The 20,970-nt window shown below is 42.1% G+C and overlaps 1 protein-coding gene across 1 annotated transcript; it reads left to right on the top strand.

The window, feature by feature from the left end:
- Positions 1–11,271: 11,271 nt before the first annotated feature.
- Positions 11,272–12,786, top strand: LOC112431146 (lysophosphatidic acid receptor 6-like). The gene has a single exon (XM_024799692.2). The coding sequence runs from the start codon at positions 11,717–11,719 to the stop codon at positions 12,563–12,565; it is 849 nt and encodes a 282-aa protein (XP_024655460.2). The 5' UTR covers positions 11,272–11,716; the 3' UTR covers positions 12,566–12,786.
- The last annotated feature ends 8,184 nt before the right edge of the window (positions 12,787–20,970 follow it).

Below are 20,970 nucleotides of genomic sequence, written 5' to 3'. Positions count from 1 at the left end.
ACCTGCTAGAGTTGCTATCAGATGTCCCATGATAAATGCCTGTTTTTTTGTTTTTAACAAAGTAGCTCGTTTGTGCACAAGATTCTTAAGTAGTTCAACCACATGCAAAGTTTTCAGCAGTTAACCATCAATATTCATTTCTTCAGCAACATTTGCGTGAAAGCCAGAGACTGAAACAGCAAAAGCAAAGGCTTGGGTTAGTGGCTTCATATTTTATTTTCACTGCAACATGAAAGCCTCAGCTACAGAAAGTATGGGAAAAGGCAGCAAATCACATAATTGATTAAATCTACTTTATATTTGTTCACTTCACAACCAGTGTTGCCAACTTAGCGACTTTGTCGCTATATATAGCGAGTTTTCAGACCCCTTAGCGACTTTTTTTCTAAAAAAAAAAAAAAGTCGCTAAAAAAAGACGTGAAAGCGCGTATCTCTTTTACTCTCAACAAGCAGCGGGTGCTGTAACGCAGTCAGTTCTTCTTTTACTCTTTTACTCTTATGCTGTTTTGTGGATCACAAGGTTTAAAACTACTTATAAACACACACACACAAAGTAACTTCACCAGAGTGCCTATTTCGGGTCACTTGCCGGTCCAGGCCCGGGTAAAGGAGCAGGGTTGGAATTGTGACATTAAAAAAAAAAAACAATAATTGCTAAAAGAAATTTAATTTGTAGTTCTAAATAAACTCTAAATGCATTTAGGACGTTTTTTACTCACTTTATGTCTCTTCCACGATGTTATTTCTCTCTCCAACAACATAGATTACAATTAGATTAGCATGACCAATTATGCAAATTAGGCGAGGACGTCATTTAGCGACTTCTAGGGACTTTTAGGACAACCGATTTTCCTTACTGAGGAGTTGGAAACAGTGTTCACAACTGAGGAAGCAGCTTGTCTAAATCAGAAAGCTTCTGGAAGTCACCGCTTGTTGAACTAAATACTGTCAGGACATGAAACAAACCACCTTTTAACAAACAGATAAGAAAAACAGAAGAAAAATTGTGTTTTTTCGTCTTTTTAGTCAGACTAGCTGCTTTGTTTTTGTGAGAAGTTGTCTCCTTGTTGTACATTTTTCAGTTGCATGAAAGACAGGTCAGTAATGTGGTATAAAAAGAGCATCTTAGAAAGGAAGAGTTTCATCAATCTATAAAAACTGCATCTCTAAATTGTGAAAAAAAATCAGAATAACATCCCTCAATGTAAAATTGTAAAGGCTTGAATATCTCATAATCTACAATACATAACACCATCAATGCATTATGAGAATGTGGAGGAATCTCTGTGCGCAAGGGACAAAGCCCAAAATCAACATTGTCAGTTCAGTCCTGTGATTTTCAGGCCTTAATATAGCACTGCATTACAAAAAAGTATGCCTGTGTCGTGGAAATCACCACATGGGCTCAGGAACACTTGCAGAAATTGCTGTATGTGAATCATAATCATAATTTACTGTGCCAACGACAAATCCAAGTTAAAGAAAAAGAAGAACATGGTCCAGGAACACCACCATCTTCTCTGGGCAAAATGCATTTAAAATGCACAAATTGAAAAACTTTTCTATGGTCAGAGCAATTCTCTGGACTAAAGAAGAGATGGGCCTTCTAAAGGTTACACTTCTGATGGTATGGGTGTGCATTACTGACCATGAAATTGGCAACTTGCACATCTGGAAAGGCACCATCAATGCTGATAGTTATATACAGATTTTAGAGCAATGCTCTAAATGTTGATGACATTTTTTCAGAGAATTTGTTGCATAAGACAGTGATAAATAACATACTGGCTCTATTACAGCAGTGTGGCTTCATAGTAGAAGAGTCTTTTTATAGATCAGTTGCTGCCATCAAATTTAAAATGGGCTAATATTTGTCTTTAAAAGGTACATTTTCTCAGTTTAAACACTTGGTATGTTTTCTATGTTTTTTTGTGAATTGTTTATGAGTTCAAGAGCTTTTCATTTGGGGCTGTTTTTCATCTGCCTGAAACACACTTGCTTCTACAAAAAAGCCTCTCTAACCTTATGGCTGATTTAGTCCAATATACAATAATGTTACATTCTGCTTGATATTAGGGTTGCTAAGGTTTCAGTTGAAACTTCTGTCGATACAAGTGATTGCTCAAAATGAATTTTAGTGGCAGCCCTGTGACATACTAGCGACCTGTCCAAGGTATATCCTGCCTGTCACCCTATGGTAGCTCGAATAGGCTCCAGCACCCCTTCAACTGTGAATTGGATAAATAGAGGTGAATGGATGGAGATTTTAGTTGCCACTATATCAGCCCACCTTATGGCACATCATTTAGAGAGGGAGCTGCTGCTGCTTTGCTCTGTATGGCTCTTTCTAAAATTAAGCCCATGTGTTTCATTGTGGTAATTTGTGCTGTCTAATTGTGATAGATATAGTGTTACATATAAAACTCTCCCACTGCCTGTTACAACTGCTGACAGCTAAATCAATCTTAGCATGTTAGTTATGCTGTGCTCGCCTTTCTTTTGAAAGAAATTTGTGAAGAATGAATTTCCCTTACTTGCTGCCTTTTCTCCCGCTTGTTTTGTTTTGATTCTTTGATTTTGCTTTGATTTGTTTCATCCATGTGCAGTGAAATGGATTTCATTTAGTTAGGTTAAATCTCCTGTAGATACGTTTCTATTGATATTGTTAAACAAATGTTAGCTTGTGTATGTCGCAGTAATGTTGGGCTAATATATGTCAAAGTGTATAAAGATTTTAAATAAAACAAATATTTGTTGTTTACACAGATGCTTTTTTGTTTTGTTTGTTTTCTTTTGTGTAACAGCAAAATGTACATTACTTAACTGTCCTGTAGCTGATGCGGTGTTTCCTGGAGGAAAAGATTATAAAAGGATGAAGAATTCTTTTTCTACAGTTAAAGCTGAAGATTCATAAAACTTCCAGAAATACCAGTAAAGTTCACCAATGTTTGACTGGTGTTTGCTATAGATCGTGCATTATGCAGTTTTCTGTGATGTCAGAGTTTATAAAAATGGTGGCATGGAACAATTTAGGTTTATATTTTAATTTTGTGCTGAATACATTTGCTGTTTAACTTGGTTAACATGTGACCATGCACAGAGTGGTCAGTAGAAGAAGGTTTAACTCAGCTGACATAGCTGCAGATGAAGATGAAGATGCAGATACATGGTACTGGACTGTGAGCACGGGGCCCACTAAAGGATGTTGGAACCTTGTGCCACCTTCACAAAGCCTTTTCCTGACAGTTTGATAACTAACATGCACAGGAATAGCCTGCTGGAGGTCATTCTGTGGGAGTCTGGCAGCTCCTCCTAGTAGAAATGAGCAGACACAGATCTTGCCCTTTAGGGTGAGGCCTTTCTATGGCCCTGTCCAACTCTCTTTGTGCAACCTCCCATCTCCTGGTATCTCCTCCATATACTCAAGACTGAGCTCGGAGACACAGCAAACCTTCTTGCATGGATGTGCCATCCTGGAGGAGTTGGACTACCTGTGCAACCAGAATTGGCTGTAAGCATCTGGGCTACCAGCAGTGACAAGGACAGTAGCTAAAAACCAAACAAAAGGAAAATCAGTCAGGAGGGAAAGTAGAGAAATGGTCTGTGGACACTGTGGCTCTCCAGTGCACCTGTTGCCACTTTTATTTATCATCACCATATGTGATGATGGCGCACAAGCGCCACATATTTAAATGTTTTCCAGAAAAAGACTCCAAACGAGGAACATTCACTGTGTCCAGTCTAATCATTTATCATCACGCTGCCACATTTAAGAAATTGTTTCTTGTTCTTCTGTTTAGTTTTAGCACAGGTTATCTACTGTAATAACATGTCTTTACCTGTTTATTTAAACGGATCATCTCTCTTCAAAACTTACAAACGTATTAAAGGTAACTGAAAACAAACCATCTGGCATCCATCAATGTAAATTCACATAAGCCTAGGCCCTGTAATGTTTCATACTTTTTATTTATTTCATGTAAAATTACGCTCTCTTTTTTTTTTTTAGACAGTCCATATTTCATTTTTATGTGTACAGCTGAACAGTGACGAAAAATATCTTATTTAAGTATAAGATGGGGAAAATCCCTAAATTACACAATACTTAAAATAACAAAACTCTAAAAATTTAATTGACTTGTTATTTGTTTTATTTTCAATGTTCTTGAAAGTGAAAAAAAAAGTGAGGGAAGGAAATAAGGCAAGCTGACTGCAGATTAGTGAACTTCAGTTTGGAAGCCATTTATGTGTGAACTTTATCATGGTCCTGCCTGCAGTGGAGTCACAGTGGTTACAATGGCCTAGATCAGGGGTGTCAAACTCAAATACAAAGTGGGCCAAAATTCAAAACTGGAACAAAGTCGCGGGCTAACGTTAATATTTATTGAAAAAAGAATCTTCCTCTAGATATAAGAATGAATCTTTTCTTATGGATTCAAACAAGTTTTGCTGAAAAACTGAATATGGAACAAGCAAAGCTTAATACTAAACAATATATATATTAGCTGTATAATACCAGTAGGCCAGCTCTAATAGTAATTTGGTATGGCTTCGCGGGCCAAATGTAATTAGGCTGCGGGCCAAATTTGGCCCGCGGGTCAGAGTTTGACACCTATGGCCTAGATTAAAAACGCAACTCAAAAATAATACTGTCATTTCCAATATTTCTAAACCATCATGATCTGAGGCTGCAGATTGTGTGAGACCAATCAGTGAGCACCAGAATGAAGACCACACAGGAGAGATTGGTAAAAGAAAACAAGACGTTTATTTTGTATTTTGGCTGACACAATAAACAAGACAAACCTAAATGCAACAGGGAACCTGAACTGGGAAAATACTTTATAGAAGCAGGGGCGATTTTAGCTCATTTTTGGGGGTGCTTCAGCATTTTGGGGGTGCTTCATCACCCCCCAAAATAAATCAAAGCACCCCCAAAGATTTCTTACTTTTTTTTGAAAATATTTGCTGTTTGTGGGACACACTACTAAAAATATAAAAAGCATACAGTACTTACTTGAGATGGAACATTTTAACAACAAAAGTATAGATAACCCCTCCCCCCTCCCAAAATGGTTTGTTCCAGCTCGGCTCTCCCCTGCTCTGGCTCTAGCACCGTTGCTGCCAGAGCAATAGTGGCTGAGCGGAGGTGGGAGTGCCTGGCTTAAAACAGAACATGTTTTTTGTTTTGTTTTGTTTTGGGGTTTTTTCCCATTTCAATTATTTATTTTTACCAGTGAAACCAATATAACATCTCTACATTCACAAATATACATTTCTGACATTCAAAAACAAAACAAAAACAAATCAGCGACCAATATAGCCACCTTTCTTTGCAAGGACACTCAAAAGCCTGCCATCCATGGATTCTGTCCGTGTTTTGATCTGTTCACCATCAACATTGCGTGCAGCAGCAACCACAGCCTCCCAGACACTGTTCAGAGAGGTGTACTGTTTTCCCTCCTTGTAAATCTCACATTTGATGATGGACCACAGGTTCTCAATGGGGTTCAGATCAGGTGAACGAGGTGGCCATGTCATTAGTTTTTCTTCTTTTATACCCTTTCTTGCCAGCCACGCTGTGGAGTACTTGGACGCGTGTGATGGAGCATTGTCCTGCATGAAAATCATGTTTTTCTTGAAGGATGCAGACTTCTTCCTGTACCACTGCTTGAAGAAGGTGTCTTCCAGAAACTGGCAGTAGGACTGGGAGTTGAGCTTGACTCCATCCTCAACCCGAAAAGGCCCCACAAGCTCATCTTTGATGATACCAGCCCAAACCAGTACTCCACCTCCACCTTGCTGGCGTCTGAGTCGGACTGGAGCTCTCTGCCCTTTACCAATCCAGCCACGGGCCCATCCATCTGGCCCATCAAGACTCACTCTCATTTCATCAGTCCATAAAACCTTAGAAAAATCAGTCTCGAGATATTTCTTGGCCCAGTCTTGACGTTTCAGCTTGTGTGTCTTGTTCAGTGGTGGTCGTCTTTCAGCCTTTCTTACCTTGGCCATGTCTCTGAGTATTGCACACCTTGTGCTTTTGGGCACTCCAGTGATGTTGCAGCTCTGAAATATGGCCAAACTGGTGGCAAGTGGCATCTTGGCAGCTGCACGCTTGACTTTTCTCAGTTCATGGGCAGTTATTTTGCGCCTTGGTTTTTCCACACGCTTCTTGCGACCCTGTTGACTATTTTGGGTTTTTTTGTTTTTTGTGTCCCGTTTGGATCTTTAGCCATCAGAATTGTTGTCTTAAGGCCAAGAAAGATGCCAAGCGGATTTATTTTACCAAGTGGATCATCATGGCCTTGCCATATTGGTCCATTTGATTGACCTTTATTATAATTATGAATTTATTTTATTTTCAGTTGCTACAAACGGGACAGACATGACTGGGGGATAGGACAGGGAGAGAGAATGAAAGAAAGAGAGGGAGAGAAAGAAAACCAAAGGGGAGAAGAGATGGTGAGAAGGGGGAGAAGAAAGAAAGAAAAACAAACAAAACACCTGGGTCACCTGTATGGAGAAAAAAAACAGAAGAGAAAGCAAACAACAAAGAGCAACATAATAAAAAAAAATGGCACCATCACAATAAACTAGCTAGCAGTAGATATCAGTAGATACTAAATAATAAACGATATTGTGCAGCACGCAAGATAGACAGCGCACAATGTGCTTTGAGGCAGCAGCCAAGAAAGCTGTAGTCCGCGTCTGTGAATACCCGTGTGTACACCTGTGTGCATACCTGTGTGGATCAGCATGCTTGCATTCCAAAGGTTTCTCCATGTAACGATCTGCTAGGGAGTGTGGGGAGCCACAGCCCCGTCCTCCAGGGTATGAAGCAGGTATGGAGGAGATCAAAACTCCAGACATCCAGAGGCCCCCAGAACACAAGAGACCAAGGAAGACCAACAGAGGGGCAGCCGCGCCACTGTCCCAGTAAGAGCTGAGGAGAGTCCCAGATGAGGGCTCACTCAGCAGCCGCGGAGCAGAAGCCAGGGGGGGTTGCAGTGACGCGCCCGTGAGCTCCGCCGGCACCCAGCTGTGCCTGAGTGACCGAGCCCCAGGCCGAGAGGCCGGGGGCACCCCACCTCCGAAGTGGCCCGAGTGAGCCCCAGGCTCCAGGCCCCGATAAGCGGCCGCCAAGGAGTGAGCCGGTGTGTACCCGGACGCCCACCCCCAGACACAAAGAACCACCAACGCACCGACACCTGAGGGAGTCCGCCACTGGCAGGGGAAGTGGTGGGTGGAGATAGGCCTCCAAACCTTGGAGGGCCTGAGATGTCCCCAGAGAGGTGGCGTCTGATACCCAATCTGACATATAGACACAGACATACAGGCACACACAGGTACAAACATCCATCCCCACCCTCATGCTCTCATATGCACTTACTCCACACTCAACCAACGTGGATACAGACATAAAGAGATGCTGTACACACGATCACACTCCCCAAGCGTACTCTACGAACCGGGTCTAGGTACCCTTGCCCCTGGAGGGGGGAACTGCACCCAGACCCAGGTGGTGGTGGTCTTCTCTCACCCCCGTTCTCTGCGGCCTGCTGGAGCGGGGGGGCTAGGAGGAGTTGGCCGTCCAACTGCGGTCTGGAGTGTGGGGCCTCCCTGCTGCTGCGGAGTCGGGGCGGTCTGCCTCTCCCCACCGCAGGGAAAAGGGTAACACCACCTGGGAAACAGGACATGTTAGCTGCATTTAACTTTCAGTTACTCTTTATATAGTTAGGTAGGAGTCAGGCCATGTTTCTTTTTAGCTGAAAAACATTATAACAGGTAACCTGCAGTGTTGAAAACTTCCGACGATGTTTGCTACCCTACAATCCGTCCTACTCTGTAGTAAAACCACCGCTATTTGACTGTCCTGTTGATGTCATTGAAATGTATATAGCCTATTTAAAATCTAAAACTTAACATTGTCCGTAGCCTGCTGTTGTTACCACTGTCCTGTTTGAAATGTAATGAGAGAAACTGGTTATTTTGTCATATGTGCATGTACCGATATTGAACCCAAGGTACTAACTAGCTAACTGACTGGATGCCCATTAACCTTATAGCTCCTGTTCTGTGTGTGTGTGTGTGTGTGTGTGTGTGTGTGTGTGTGTGTGTGTGTGTGTGTGTGTGTGTGTGTGTGTGTACACAGAGAGACAGCCAGGCTCATAATGGATATGAGGAAGTTTTTTCAAAAGAAGGAGCCACATTCTGTCATGGTCTGCGGTGGGTGGCTGGAATTTCCATAAGGCTCCTGAACTGACCTGGGATCCGCCCCTGGGCAGGGCCAACTCCAGCTCCTGCACACCTGGAGCCTATTGCAGGCAATCAAGCCAGAGGGATTTAAACCACACGTTGATGTTCATTCACTGCCAGTTTGTCATCAACACATGTTGGTAACAGGCCTTATACTTCAAGTGCTTGCTGTGATCTATCTTGTTAACAAGACTCTTGTGCTGCAGTTGCTGTATTCACCTTGGCTCACGCTCCACTTCCCGACTCAGGATACCAAGCAATCATTTTGAAAATCTCTCTGTGCCTCACCTGCCTGCCCTCCTGCCATCACACTCCATCTGAAGCCCCGGATCTCAGGCCAGCCTTTCCACGCCACTCAGCCTCCCCCTGGATTCTCATCACCCCCCTCTCAACACTCCATGTCCCCTACTGCAAGTAAGAATTGCTACTCTTACAACTGGCCACTTCAGAGCTGCCTCCAGAATCAGAATCAGAAAGGGTTTTATTGCCAAATGTTGAGCAGGTTTACAACATTAGGAAATTGCTGCAGTGCTTCAGTGCAAACATACTGTCATAAATTACGCTTAAATAGACATGAGAATAAGAATTAAAAGTGCTAAGTAGATATATACATGAGTGCAGGTGGTGATCAGTGCCAAACATGGAATGATGCAGTGAACACAGCGTAGGGTCATGTGTTAGTGGTGGGAACAGTCATACGGTTATTGTTCATGTGTCCAACAGCAGAGGGGAAGAAACTGTTCTTATGGGGAGAGGTTCTGGTGCGACTGGACCGGAGCCTCCTGCCTGAGGGGAGCAGGTCAAACAGACTGTGTCCAGGGTGAGAAGGGTCAGCTGAGATCCGAGCTGCACGCCTCCACTACCTCCCTAACTCCTATCTTCTCTCTTCAGTGTGACTGTTCCCTGCGCAGCTCCACTCCGCATCTCAGGCCTCATTCCCTCGCCCTAGCCACGTTCCCCAGGCCACGCCTCGTCAAACTCCACGTCTTATTGTTTTGTTTTGTTTTTTGTCTTTGCTATCTTTTCTTTTTTTGCACTTAAGCCTAATAAATTGTTACATCATCTGCTGTCTCTGCTCTGGGTTTCTGCACCTGAGTCCTGTTCAGTACATGCCACTCGGCCCCGTGACACATTCAGGTAAAAGTGTAAGATCAAATGATCCATCAATAACGGATAATGTTGGATCAGTGTTTCAATATTTGTATCCTTTATTAGATGTACATGTGGTTTGGTTATTTGCCTTTTGGTTGAAAATACACTGAGAGAGGACTTTTTTATTAGTGATCTTAATAGTATTTTTTTAATCTAATTGAATACAATCTATTTGTGTATGAATGTCAGTCCAAAGAGGAAAGAGGGGAACATGAGGAGAAAGTACAAGGTCAGGCAGAACCAGGTAAGAAAACAGACAGGGAGTACTAACAGGCAAAACAGAAACTGTTAAACTGGCAAAGGGGGGGGAACAAATTTTACTCATACAATCTGGAAGTTGTGTTCTCCCTATATTAAAGCTGCTCTACAGAATCTGCAAAACAAACTGGGTTGTCAGCCCTGGCACTGCATTACCATATTGAGCTTCAGTCAGAGGAAGTCAGGGTTACCAAAGACTTTTTGAAGCTCAAGAGTGAGGCTGGTGCCATTCCAGATATGTTAACATTGTACAATCTTCTGGATAATCAGATCTTCCCCACACTGAAAACTGTTATTCAGGTTGCCCTAACAAACCCAGTTAGCAGCTGTAGCTGTGAGGGGTCATTTAGTTTCTTGAGTCAGCTCCATACCTGGCTGAGAAGGACCATGGGTCAAAGCAGACTCCAGCACCTGGCTGTGATGTCAGTTGAGAAAGAGATGCTTGAGAGACTTGACCACCAAAATGTGATAGACAGATTTGCCAACCTCAAGGTGAGGCGACATAGGTTAAAAGAAAAGAAAAAATCTGCAGAGCCATAGTAGCATCTGCAGTAAAGATCTTTTCATACATTATATACATTGTACCATAGGCCAAGGTGTCTCAGTTTTCTACTTTTTTAATAATATTTTGTACATTTCAAGGACTCTTCTATTTTTGGAGTGTATTTTTTTACGTATCCGTATTATATTATACATACACTTTAAAAGTGAATCTGTCCAAAAAATGCACTGTTTACTTTTTACTCACTATGAGCATCATTTTCATCATCAGTTTGTTTGTTTGTTTTTTATTCCAATCCATTCTTCTTTAGCAGCATTTAAATAACCTTTATCAGATTTGATGGTTTTGTTACAGACTTGTCAAAAAAGTGTTTTGCTTTTCTTTCACAACTGTGGGGATTAAATTGTGTTAAAATGTACAAAACAGTGATGTCATGTTTTGTGACGAGGACCCAGGCACAGAGAGATTTGATGAATTTAAGAATCTTATGATTTAATAAAGAAATTTGCAGACTTGCACAGAGAGGGTAAAATTATGATAACTGATAATGGAGATGAAGACAACAGACAATGAGGACAGGGAGGAACAGGGGTTTAAATGCACCAAGGAGACAGTCAGAGGGAACTTGGGACAACTGGAGACATTTAGGGATGCAGGGACTAACAGAGACAGGGAAGAAGTCTCATCGTGATGAGTAAAGTTTACCTTGCCTGGATGGGCAGCTCTCTGGGTGCTCAGCACCCCCAAAGCTCTGATCCTAGAATCGCCCCAGTATAGAAGTAAAGTTTATATTACAAAAAACCCCTCCCCCATTAAAATAAACTCAGAGACATTAAAAGAACTAAACTCAAGACTAAATGTAACGGTCTTTTGCATTTGATGTTTGTTAAGCTGTATGTCTGGATTTTGTTCTTTGCGCCCTCTGGTGGTGAATTGTGTAGGGTACAGCTTGATCTCCTCCCAGTTTCCTTTTTTGCTAACGCACATGGTGTCTGCATGCTGCAGCTAACAGTTAGCTCCACACATGGAGAAAATATCGTTCAAAGAGTAGAAATAATTGAGAAAGAAGATGGAGGATAAGGCAATAAGGCCATAAAGGACTATTTAGCACCTCCTGGATGTCAGCACATGAGGTTTGTGTGTTTTAAATGTTTTGTTTTCTGTAATTAAGGACTTTTGATTGATTGGCACTAAGTACAAGAGCGCATTTTGATGTGATGTTTTGTTTATTGTTTGTCCGTGAGCAGTTCTCACGGGTTGCCAAGAACAGAATAACCCCTGTTCTATAACTACATCGTGCGTACGTCAATCCTTGAGGGTGCTACACTAAACCACTGCAAAGGAAAGAATCAAGAATATAAAAATACACTCAAAATGCACAAATATAGAGGCAGAGCTTATGAGATGAGCTTGAGTTTCCTGTAGTGTGACTAGCTACAGTGACAAACTAGTCACGCCTCACTCACAAACAAAAACCACACAAAGAGGAACCTTTGCTGCTCGGCTTCAGTTCTTTAAAAAGGACATTCAGACATTTCTTTTCTCATCATGAACACATCAAACAGCTCCACAGAAGATGACCGGGTTTATGCTGGGATCTTTGGCTGCATTATGGTGATAGGTCTGCCACTGAATGCAGTCTCACTGTGGATTCTTCTTCGCCGCCACAGCCTCAAATCACCCAACGCTGTCTTCATGGTGAACCTGGCACTCTCAGACCTGCTAGCCATCATGTCTTTGCCCATGAGGATCTACCATCATGCAACAGGCACCCCGCTGGGAATTATCACATGCCTCTTCAGCGTAATAATCTTTCGCAAAAACCTCCGCTCCAGCGCCTCCTTCATCACCTTCATAAGCGTGGACCGACTGCTGGCTGTGGTTTATCCTCTGAGGTCTCGCCATCTTCGGACCTCGTGCAATGCCTGGAAAGGAGCAGCGCTCGTCTGGGGCTTTTTCCTGGTGGTAAATATCCCAGAGGGCATAGGATTTTTTAAACACTTACAGAACCACACAGAACACATTTGTTTTCAATCTCATTGTTATAAAAGTGTAACACGATCAGCAATTATTTACCTTCAGATTGTGTTACTGGTCACAATGCTAGCAGTCAACATTGTGTGCACCGTTATGGTTTCCTGGACTCTACACAAACATCACAGTGACTCTGCAAAGGTCAGAAACAAGGTGAACGTAATGCTGATTTTTGCCATCAACTTGCTTATATTCTGCACATGTTTTCTGCCCATGCCACTACACGCAGTTACAAAAAGCAAAACCAGTATAACCCCACTGGCATGTCTGACTGTTTTGAACTGCTGTCTGGATCCACTGACGTATTATTTTTCTTTTGACTCCTTCTGGAAGAAAAAAGAGGACACGGGAAGAGAACTATAGATTAGTGACCTGCTAGAGTTGCTATCAGATGTCCCACGATACATGCCTGTTTTTTGTTTTTTTTTTGTTTTTGTTTTTTACAAAGTAGCTCGTTTGTGCACAAGATTCTTAAGTAGTTCAACCACATGCACAGTTTTCAGCAGTTCAAGGTTCTTTATTTGTCACATGTATAGTTATACAAGTATAACACACAGTGAAATGTAGCCTGACACGCTCCTCGACATGTGCAAAAAAAATTGGGGGGGGGGGGGGGGGGGGGGGGGTGTAGAGGAAGAACATTATATATATATATATGTATATACATTGGGTGTGCAGTAGTAGCAGCAAGCAGGTGAATTCTGTACGTTAATATGAATAGACATCTGACATCTGACTATTTTACAGTTAACCATCAATGTTCATTTCTTCAGTAACATTTGTGTAAAAGCCAGAAAGTAAAAGAATAAAAGCCTTGGCTTGGCCTAGTGGTTTCATGTTTTATTTTCACTGCAACATGAAAACCTCAACCACAGGAAGACCGGTGGCTCATCTGCTTTACTAGAAACTGTGAAAAAAGGCAGCTGCAACACTGGAACTAAGATGTTATTTTTGTCAAGTTCAGTTAATATCTCAATCAGTATCATGTAATAAGTTTGTCAGAATTAACAATCTGACATGAGAAGATGTATTCAGACACACTGAAGTTTTTTTCTTAAAGCCTTCTCCTGAAGTATTTCTCATGCAGTTGAGAAAAACAGTGTAGAGAAAAAAAAATCACATAATTCATTAAATCTACTTTATATTTGTTCACTTCACAACTGAGGAAGCAGCTTGTCTAAATCAGTTAGAAAGCTTCTGGAAGTCACCGCTTGTTGAACTAAATACTGTCAGGACATGAAACAAACCACCTTTTAACAAACAGATAAGAAAAACAGAAGAAAAATCGTGTTTTTTCGTCTTTTTAGTCAGACTAGCTGCTTTGTTTTTGTGATAAGTTGTCTCCTTGTACATTTTTCAGTTGCATGAAAGACAGGTCAGTAATGTGGTATAAAAAGAGCATCTTAGAAAGGAAGAGTTTCATCAACCTATAAAAACTGCGTCTTTAAATTGTGAAAAAAAATCAGAATAACATCCCTCAATGTAAAATTGTAAAGGCTTGAATATCTCATAATCTACAATACATAACATCATCAATGCATTATGAGAATGTGGAGGAATCTCTGTGCGCAAGGGACAAAGCCCAAAATCAACATTGCAGTCCTGTGATTTTCAGGCCTTAATATAGCACTGCATTACAAAAAAGTATGCCTGTGTCATGGAAATCACTGCATGGGAACACTTGCAGAAATTGCTGTATGTGAATCATAATCATAATTTACTGTGCCAACGACAAATCCAAGTTAAAGAAAAAGAAGAACATGGTCCAGGAACACCACCATCTTCTCTGGGCAAAATGCATTTAAAATGCACAAATTGAAAAACTTTTCTATGGTCAGAGCAATTCTCTGGACTAAAGAAGAGATGGGCCTTCTAAAGGTTACACTTCTGATGGTATGGGTGTGCATTACTGACCATGAAATTGTCAACTTGCACATCTGGAAAGGCACCATCAATGCTGATAGTTATATACAGATTTTAGAGCAATGCTCTAATTGTTGATGACATTTTTTCAGAGAATTTGTTGCATAAGACTGATAAATAACATACTGGCTCTATTACAGCAGTGTGGCTTCATAGTAGAAGAGTCTTTTTTTTAGATCAGTTGCTGCCATCAAATTTAAAATGGGCTAATATTTGTCTTTAAAAGGTACATTTTCTCAGTTTAAACACTTGGTATGTTTTCTATGTTTTTTTGTGAATTGTTTATGAGTTCAAGAGTTTTTCATTTGGGGCTGTTTTTCATCTGCCTGAAACACACTTGCTTCCACAAAAAAGCCTCTCTAACCTTATGGCTGATTTAGTCCAATATACAATAATGTTAAATTCTGCTTGATATTAGGGTTGCTAAGGTTTCATTTGAAACTTCTGTCGATACAAGTGATTGCTCAAAATGAATTTTAGTGGCAGCCCTGTGACATACTAGCGACCTGTCCAAGGTATACCCTGCCTGTCACCCTATGGTAGCTCGAATAGGCTCCAGCACCCCTTCAACCCTGAATTGGATAAATAGAGGTGAATGGATGGAGATTTTAGTTGCCACTATATCAGCCCACCTTATGGCACATCATTTAGAGAGGGAGCTGCTGCTGCTTTGCTCTGTATGGCTCTTTCTAAAATTAAGCCCATGTGTTTCATTGTGGTAATTTGTGCTGTCCAATTGTGATAGATATAGTGTCACATATAAAACTCTCCCACTGCCTGTTACAACTGCTGACAGCTAAATCAATCTTAGCATGTTAGTTATGCTGTGCTCGCCTTTCTTTTGAAAGAAATTTGTGAAGAATGAATTTCCCTTACTTGCTGCCTTTTCTCCCGCTTGTTTTGTTTTGATTCTTTGATTTTGCTTTGATTTGTTTCATCCATGTGCAGTGAAATTGATTTCATTTAGTTAGGTTAAATCTCCTGTAGATACGTTTCTATTGGTATTGTTAAACAAATGTTAGCTTGTGTATGTCGCAGTAATGTTGGGCTAATATATGTCAAAGTGTATAAAGATTTTAAATAAAACAAATATTTGTTGTTTACACAGATGCTTTTTTGTTTTGTTTGTTTTCTTTTGTGTAACAGCAAAATGTACATTACTTAACTGTCCTGTAGCTGATGCGGTGTTTCCTGGAGGAAAAGATTATAAAAGGATGAAGAATTCTTTTTCTACAGTTAAAGCTGAAGATTCATAAAACTTCCAGAAATACCAGTAAAGTTCACCAATGTTTGACTGGTGTTTGCTATAGATCGTGCATTATGCAGTTTTCTGTGATGTCAGAGTTTATAAAAATGGTGGCATGGAACAATTTAGGTTTATATTTTAATTTTGTGCTGAATACATTTGCTGTTTAACTTGGTTAACATGTGACCATGCACAGAGTGGTCAGTAGAAGAAGGTTTAACTCAGCTGACATAGCTGCAGATGAAGATGCAGATACATGGTACTGGACTGTGAGCACGGGGCCCACTAAAGGATGTTGGAACCTTGTGCCACCTTCACAAAACCTTTTCCTGACAGTTTGATAACTAACATGCACAGGAATAGCCTGCTGGAGGTCATTCTGTGGGAGTCTGGCAGCTCCTCCTAGTAGAAATGAGCAGACACAGATCTTGCCCTTTAGGGTGAGGCCTTTCTATGGCCCTGTCCAACTCTCTTTGTGCAACCTCCCATCTCCTGGTATCTCCTCCATATACTCAAGACTGAGCTCGGAGACACAGCAAACCTTCTTGCATGGATGTGCCATCCTGGAGGAGTTGGACTACCTGTGCAACCAGAATTGGCTGTAAGCATCTGGGCTACCAGCAGTGACAAGAACAGTAGCTAAAAACCAAACAAAAGGAAAATCAGTCAGGAGGGAAAGTAGAGAAATGGTCTGTGGATACTGTGGCTCTCCAGTGCACCTGTTGCCACTTTTATTTATCATCACCATATGTGATGATGGCGCACAAGCGCCACATATTTAAATGTTTTCCAGAAAAAGACTCCAAACGAGGAACATTCACTGTGTCCAGTCTAATCATTTATCATCACGCTGCCACATTTAAGAAATTGTTTCTTGTTCTTCTGTTTAGTTTTAGCACAGGTTATCTACTGTAATAACATGTCTTTACCTGTTTATTCAAACTGATCATCTCTCTTCAAAACTTACAAACGTATTAAAGGTAACTGAAAACAAACCATCTGGCATCCATCAATGTAAATTCACATAAGCCTAGGCCCTGTAATGTTTCATACTTTTTATTTATTTCATGTAAAATTACGCTCTCTTTTTTTTTAGACAGTCCATATTTCATTTTTATGTGTACAGCTGAACAGTGACGAAAAATATCTTATTTAAGTATAAGATGGGGAAAATCCCTAAATTACACAATACTTAAAATAACAAAACTCTAAAAATTTAATTGACTTGTTATTTGTTTTATTTTCAATGTTCTTGAAAGTGAAAAAAAAAAGTGAGGGAAGGAAATAAGGCAAGCTGACTGCAGATTAGTGAACTTCAGTTTGGAAGCCATTTATGTGTGAACTTTATCATGGTCCTGCCTGCAGTGGAGTCACAGTGGTTACAATGGCCTAGATCAGGGGTGTCAAACTCAAATACACAGTGGGCCAAAATTCAAAACTGGAACAAAGTCGCGGGCTAACGTTAATATTTATTGAAAAAAGAATCTTCCTCTAGATATAAGAATGAATCTTTTCTTATGGATTCAAACAAGTTTTGCTGAAAAACTGAATATGGAACAAGCAAAGCTTAATACTAAACAATATATATATTAGCTGTATAATACCAGTAGGCCAGCTCTAATAGTAATTTGGTATGGCTTCGCGGGCCAAATGTAATTAGGCTGTGGGCCAAATTTGGCCCGCGGGTCAGAGTTTGACACCTATGGCCTAGATTAAAAACGCAACTCAAAAATAATACTGTCATTTCCAATATTTCTAAACCATCATGATCTGAGGCTGCAGATTGTGTGAGACCAATCAGTGAGCACCAGAATGAAGACGACACAGGAGAGATTGGTAAAAGAAAACAAGACGTTTATTTTGTATTTTGGCTGACACAATAAACAAGACAAACCTAAATGCAACAGGGAACCTGAACTGGGAAAATACTTTATAGAAGCAGGGGCGATTTTAGCTCATTTTTGGGGGTGCTTCAGCATTTTGGGGGTGCTTCATCACACCCCAAAATAAATCAAAGCACCCCCAAAGATTTCTTACTTTTTTTTGAAAATATTTGCTGTTTGTGGGACACACTACTAAAAATATAAAAAGCATACAGTACTTACTTGAGATGGAACATTTTAACAACAAAAGTATAGATAACCCCTCCCCCCTCCCAAAATGGTTTGTTCCAGCTCGGCTCTCCCCTGCTCTGGCTCTAGCACCGTTGCTGCCAGAGCAATAGTGGCTGAGCGGAGGTGGGAGTGCCTGGCTTAAAACAGGACATGTTTTTTTTTTTGTTTTGTTTTGGGTTTTTTTCCCATTTCAATTATTTATTTTTACCAGTGAAACCAATATAACATCTCCACATTCACAAATATACATTTCTGACATTCGAAAACAAAACAAAAACAAATCAGCGACCAATATAGCCACCTTTCTTTGCAAGGACACTCAAAAGCCTGCCATCCATGGATTCTGTCCGTGTTTTGATCTGTTCACCATCAACATTGCGTGCAGCAGCAACCACAGCCTCCCAGACACTGTTCAGAGAGGTGTACTGTTTTCCCTCCTTGTAAATCTCACATTTGATGATGGACCACAGGTTCTCAATGGGGTTCAGATCAGGTGAACGAGGTGGCCATGTCATTAGTTTTTCTTCTTTTATACCCTTTCTTGCCAGCCACGCTGTGGAGTACTTGGACGCGTGTGATGGAGCATTGTCCTGCATGAAAATCATGTTTTTCTTGAAGGATGCAGACTTCTTCCTGTACCACTGCTTGAAGAAGGTGTCTTCCAGAAACTGGCAGTAGGACTGGGAGTTGAGCTTGACTCCATCCTCAACCCGAAAAGGCCCCACAAGCTCATCTTTGATGATACCAGCCCAAACCAGTACTCCACCTCCACCTTGCTGGCGTCTGAGTCGGACTGGAGCTCTCTGCCCTTTACCAATCCAGCCACGAGCCCGTCCATCTGGCCCATCAAGACTCACTCTCATTTCATCAGTCCATAAAACCTTAGAAAAACCAGTCTTGAGATATTTCTTGGCCCAGTCTTGATGTTTCAGCTTGTGTGTCTTGTTCAGTGGTGGTCGTCTTTCAGCCTTTCTTACCTTGGCCATGTCTCTGAGTATTGCACACCTTGTGCTTTTGGGCACTCCAGTGATGTTGCAGCTCTGAAATATGGCCAAACTGGTGGCAAGTGGCATCTTGGCAGCTGCACGCTTGACTTTTCTCAGTTCATGGGCAGTTATTTTGCGCCTTGGTTTTTCCACACGCTTCTTGCGACCCTGTTGACTATTTTGTTTTTTTTTTGTTTTTTGTGTCCCGTTTGGATCTTTAGCCATCAGAATTGTTGTCTTAAGGCCAAGAAAGATGCCAAGCGGATTTATTTTACCAAGTGGATCATCATGGCCTTGCCATATTGGTCCATTTGATTGACCTTTATTATAATTATGAATTTATTTTATTTTCAGTTGCTACAAACGGGACAGACATGACTGGGGGATAGGACAGGGAGAGAGAATGAAAGAAAGAGAGGGAGAGAAAGAAAACCAAAGGGGAGAAGAGACGGTGAGAAGGGGGAGAAGGAAGAAAGAAAAACAAACAAAACACCTGGGTCACCTGTATGGAGAAAAAAAACAGAAGAGAAAGCAAACAACAAAGAGCAACATAATAAAAAAAAACAGCACCATCACAATAAACTAGCTAGCAGTAGATATCAGTAGATACTAAATAATAAACGATATTGTGCAGCACGCAAGATAGACAGCGTACAATGTGCTTTGAGGCAGCAGCCAAGAAAGCTGTAGTCCGCGTCTGTGAATACCCGTGTGTACACCTGTGTGCATACCTGTGTGGATCAGCATGCTTGCATTCCAAAGGTTTCTCCATGTAACGATCTGCTAGGGAGTGTGGGGAGCCACAGCCCCGTCCTCCAGGGTATGAAGCAGGTATGGAGGAGATCAAAACTCCAGACATCCAGAGGCCCCCAGAACACAAGAGACCAAGGAAGACCAACAGAGGGGCAGCCGCGCCACTGTCCCAGTAAGAGCTGAGGAGAGTCCCAGATGAGGGCTCACTCAGCAGCCGCGGAGCAGAAGCCAGGGGGAGTTGCAGTGACGCGCCCGTGAGCTCCGCCGGCACCCAGCTGTGCCTGAGTGACCGAGCCCCAGGCCGAGAGGCCGGGGGCACCCCACCTCCGAAGTGGCCCGAGCGAGCCCCAGGCTCCAGGCCCCGATAAGCGGCCGCCAAGGAGTGAGCCGGTGTGTACCCGGACGCCCACCCCCAGACACAAAGAACCACCAACGCACCGACACCTGAGGGAGTCCGCCACTGGCAGGGGAAGTGGTGGGTGGAGATAGGCCTCCAAACCTTGGAGGGCCTGAGATGTCCCCAGAGAGGTGGCGTCTGATACCCAACCTGACATATAGACACAGACATATAGGCACACACAGACACAAACATCCATCCCCACCCTCATGCTCTCATATGCACTTACTCCACACTCAACCAACGTGGAGACAGACATAAAGAGACGCTGTACACACGATCACACTCCCCAAGCGTACTCTACGAACCGGGTCTAGGTACCCTTGCCCCTGGAGGGGGGAACTGCACCCAGACCCAGGTGGTGGTGGTCTTCTCTCACCCCCGTTCTCTGCGGCCTGCTGGAGCGGGGGGGCTAGGAGGAGTTGGCCGTCCAACTGCGGTCTGGAGTGTGGGGCCTCCCTGCTGCTGCGGAGTCGGGGCGGTCTGCCTCTCCCCACCGCAGGGAAAAGGGTAACACCACCTGGGAAACAGGACATGTTAGCTGCATTTAACTTTCAGTTACTCTTTATATAGTTAGGTAGGAGTCAGGCCATGTTTCTTTTTAGCTGAAAAAACATTATAACAGGTAACCTGCAGTGTTGAAAACTTCCGACGATGTTTGCTACCCTACAACTACTCTGTAGTAAAACCAGCGCTATTTGACTGTCCTGTTGATGTCATTGAAATGTATATAGCCTATTTAAAATCTAAAACTTAACATTGTCCGTAGCCTGCTGTTGTTACCACTGTCCTGTTTGAAATGTAATGAGAGAAACTGGTTATTTTGTCATATGTGCATGTACCGATATTGAACCCAAGGTACTAACTAGCTAACTGACTGGATGCCCATTAACCTTATAGCTCCTGTTCTGTGTGTGTGTGTGTGTGTGTGTGTGTGTGTGTGTGTGTGTGTGTGTGTGTGTGTACACAGAGAGACAGCCAGGCTCATAATGGATATGAGGAAGTTTTTTCAAAAGAAGGAGCCACATTCTGTCATGGTCTGCGGTGGGTGGCTGGAATTTCCATAAGGCTCCTGAACTGACCTGGGATCCGCCCCTGGGCAGGGCCAACTCCAGCTCCTGCACACCTGGAGCCTATTGCAGGCAATCAAGCCAGAGGGATTTAAACCACACGTTGATGTTCATTCACTGCCAGTTTGTCATCAACACATGTTGGTAACAGGCCTTATACTTCAAGTGCTTGCTGTGATCTATCTTGTTAACAAGACTCTTGTGCTGCAGTTGCTGTATTCACCTTGGCTCACGCTCCACCTCCCGACTCAGGATACCAAGCAATCATTTTGAAAATCT

Source organism: Maylandia zebra, linkage group LG14, assembly GCF_041146795.1.
Source record: "Maylandia zebra isolate NMK-2024a linkage group LG14, Mzebra_GT3a, whole genome shotgun sequence".
In the NCBI taxonomy this organism is placed as follows: domain Eukaryota; kingdom Metazoa; phylum Chordata; class Actinopteri; order Cichliformes; family Cichlidae; genus Maylandia; species Maylandia zebra.
The sequence above is the reverse complement of the archived record's forward strand: the minus strand, read 5'-3'. Positions and strand labels throughout refer to the sequence as shown.

Bases quoted from the DNA above. Each gene is read 5' to 3' on its own strand.
- LOC112431146 (XM_024799692.2), top strand. From the start codon at position 11,717: ATGAACACATCAAACAGCTCCACAGAAGATGACCGGGTTTATGCTGGG.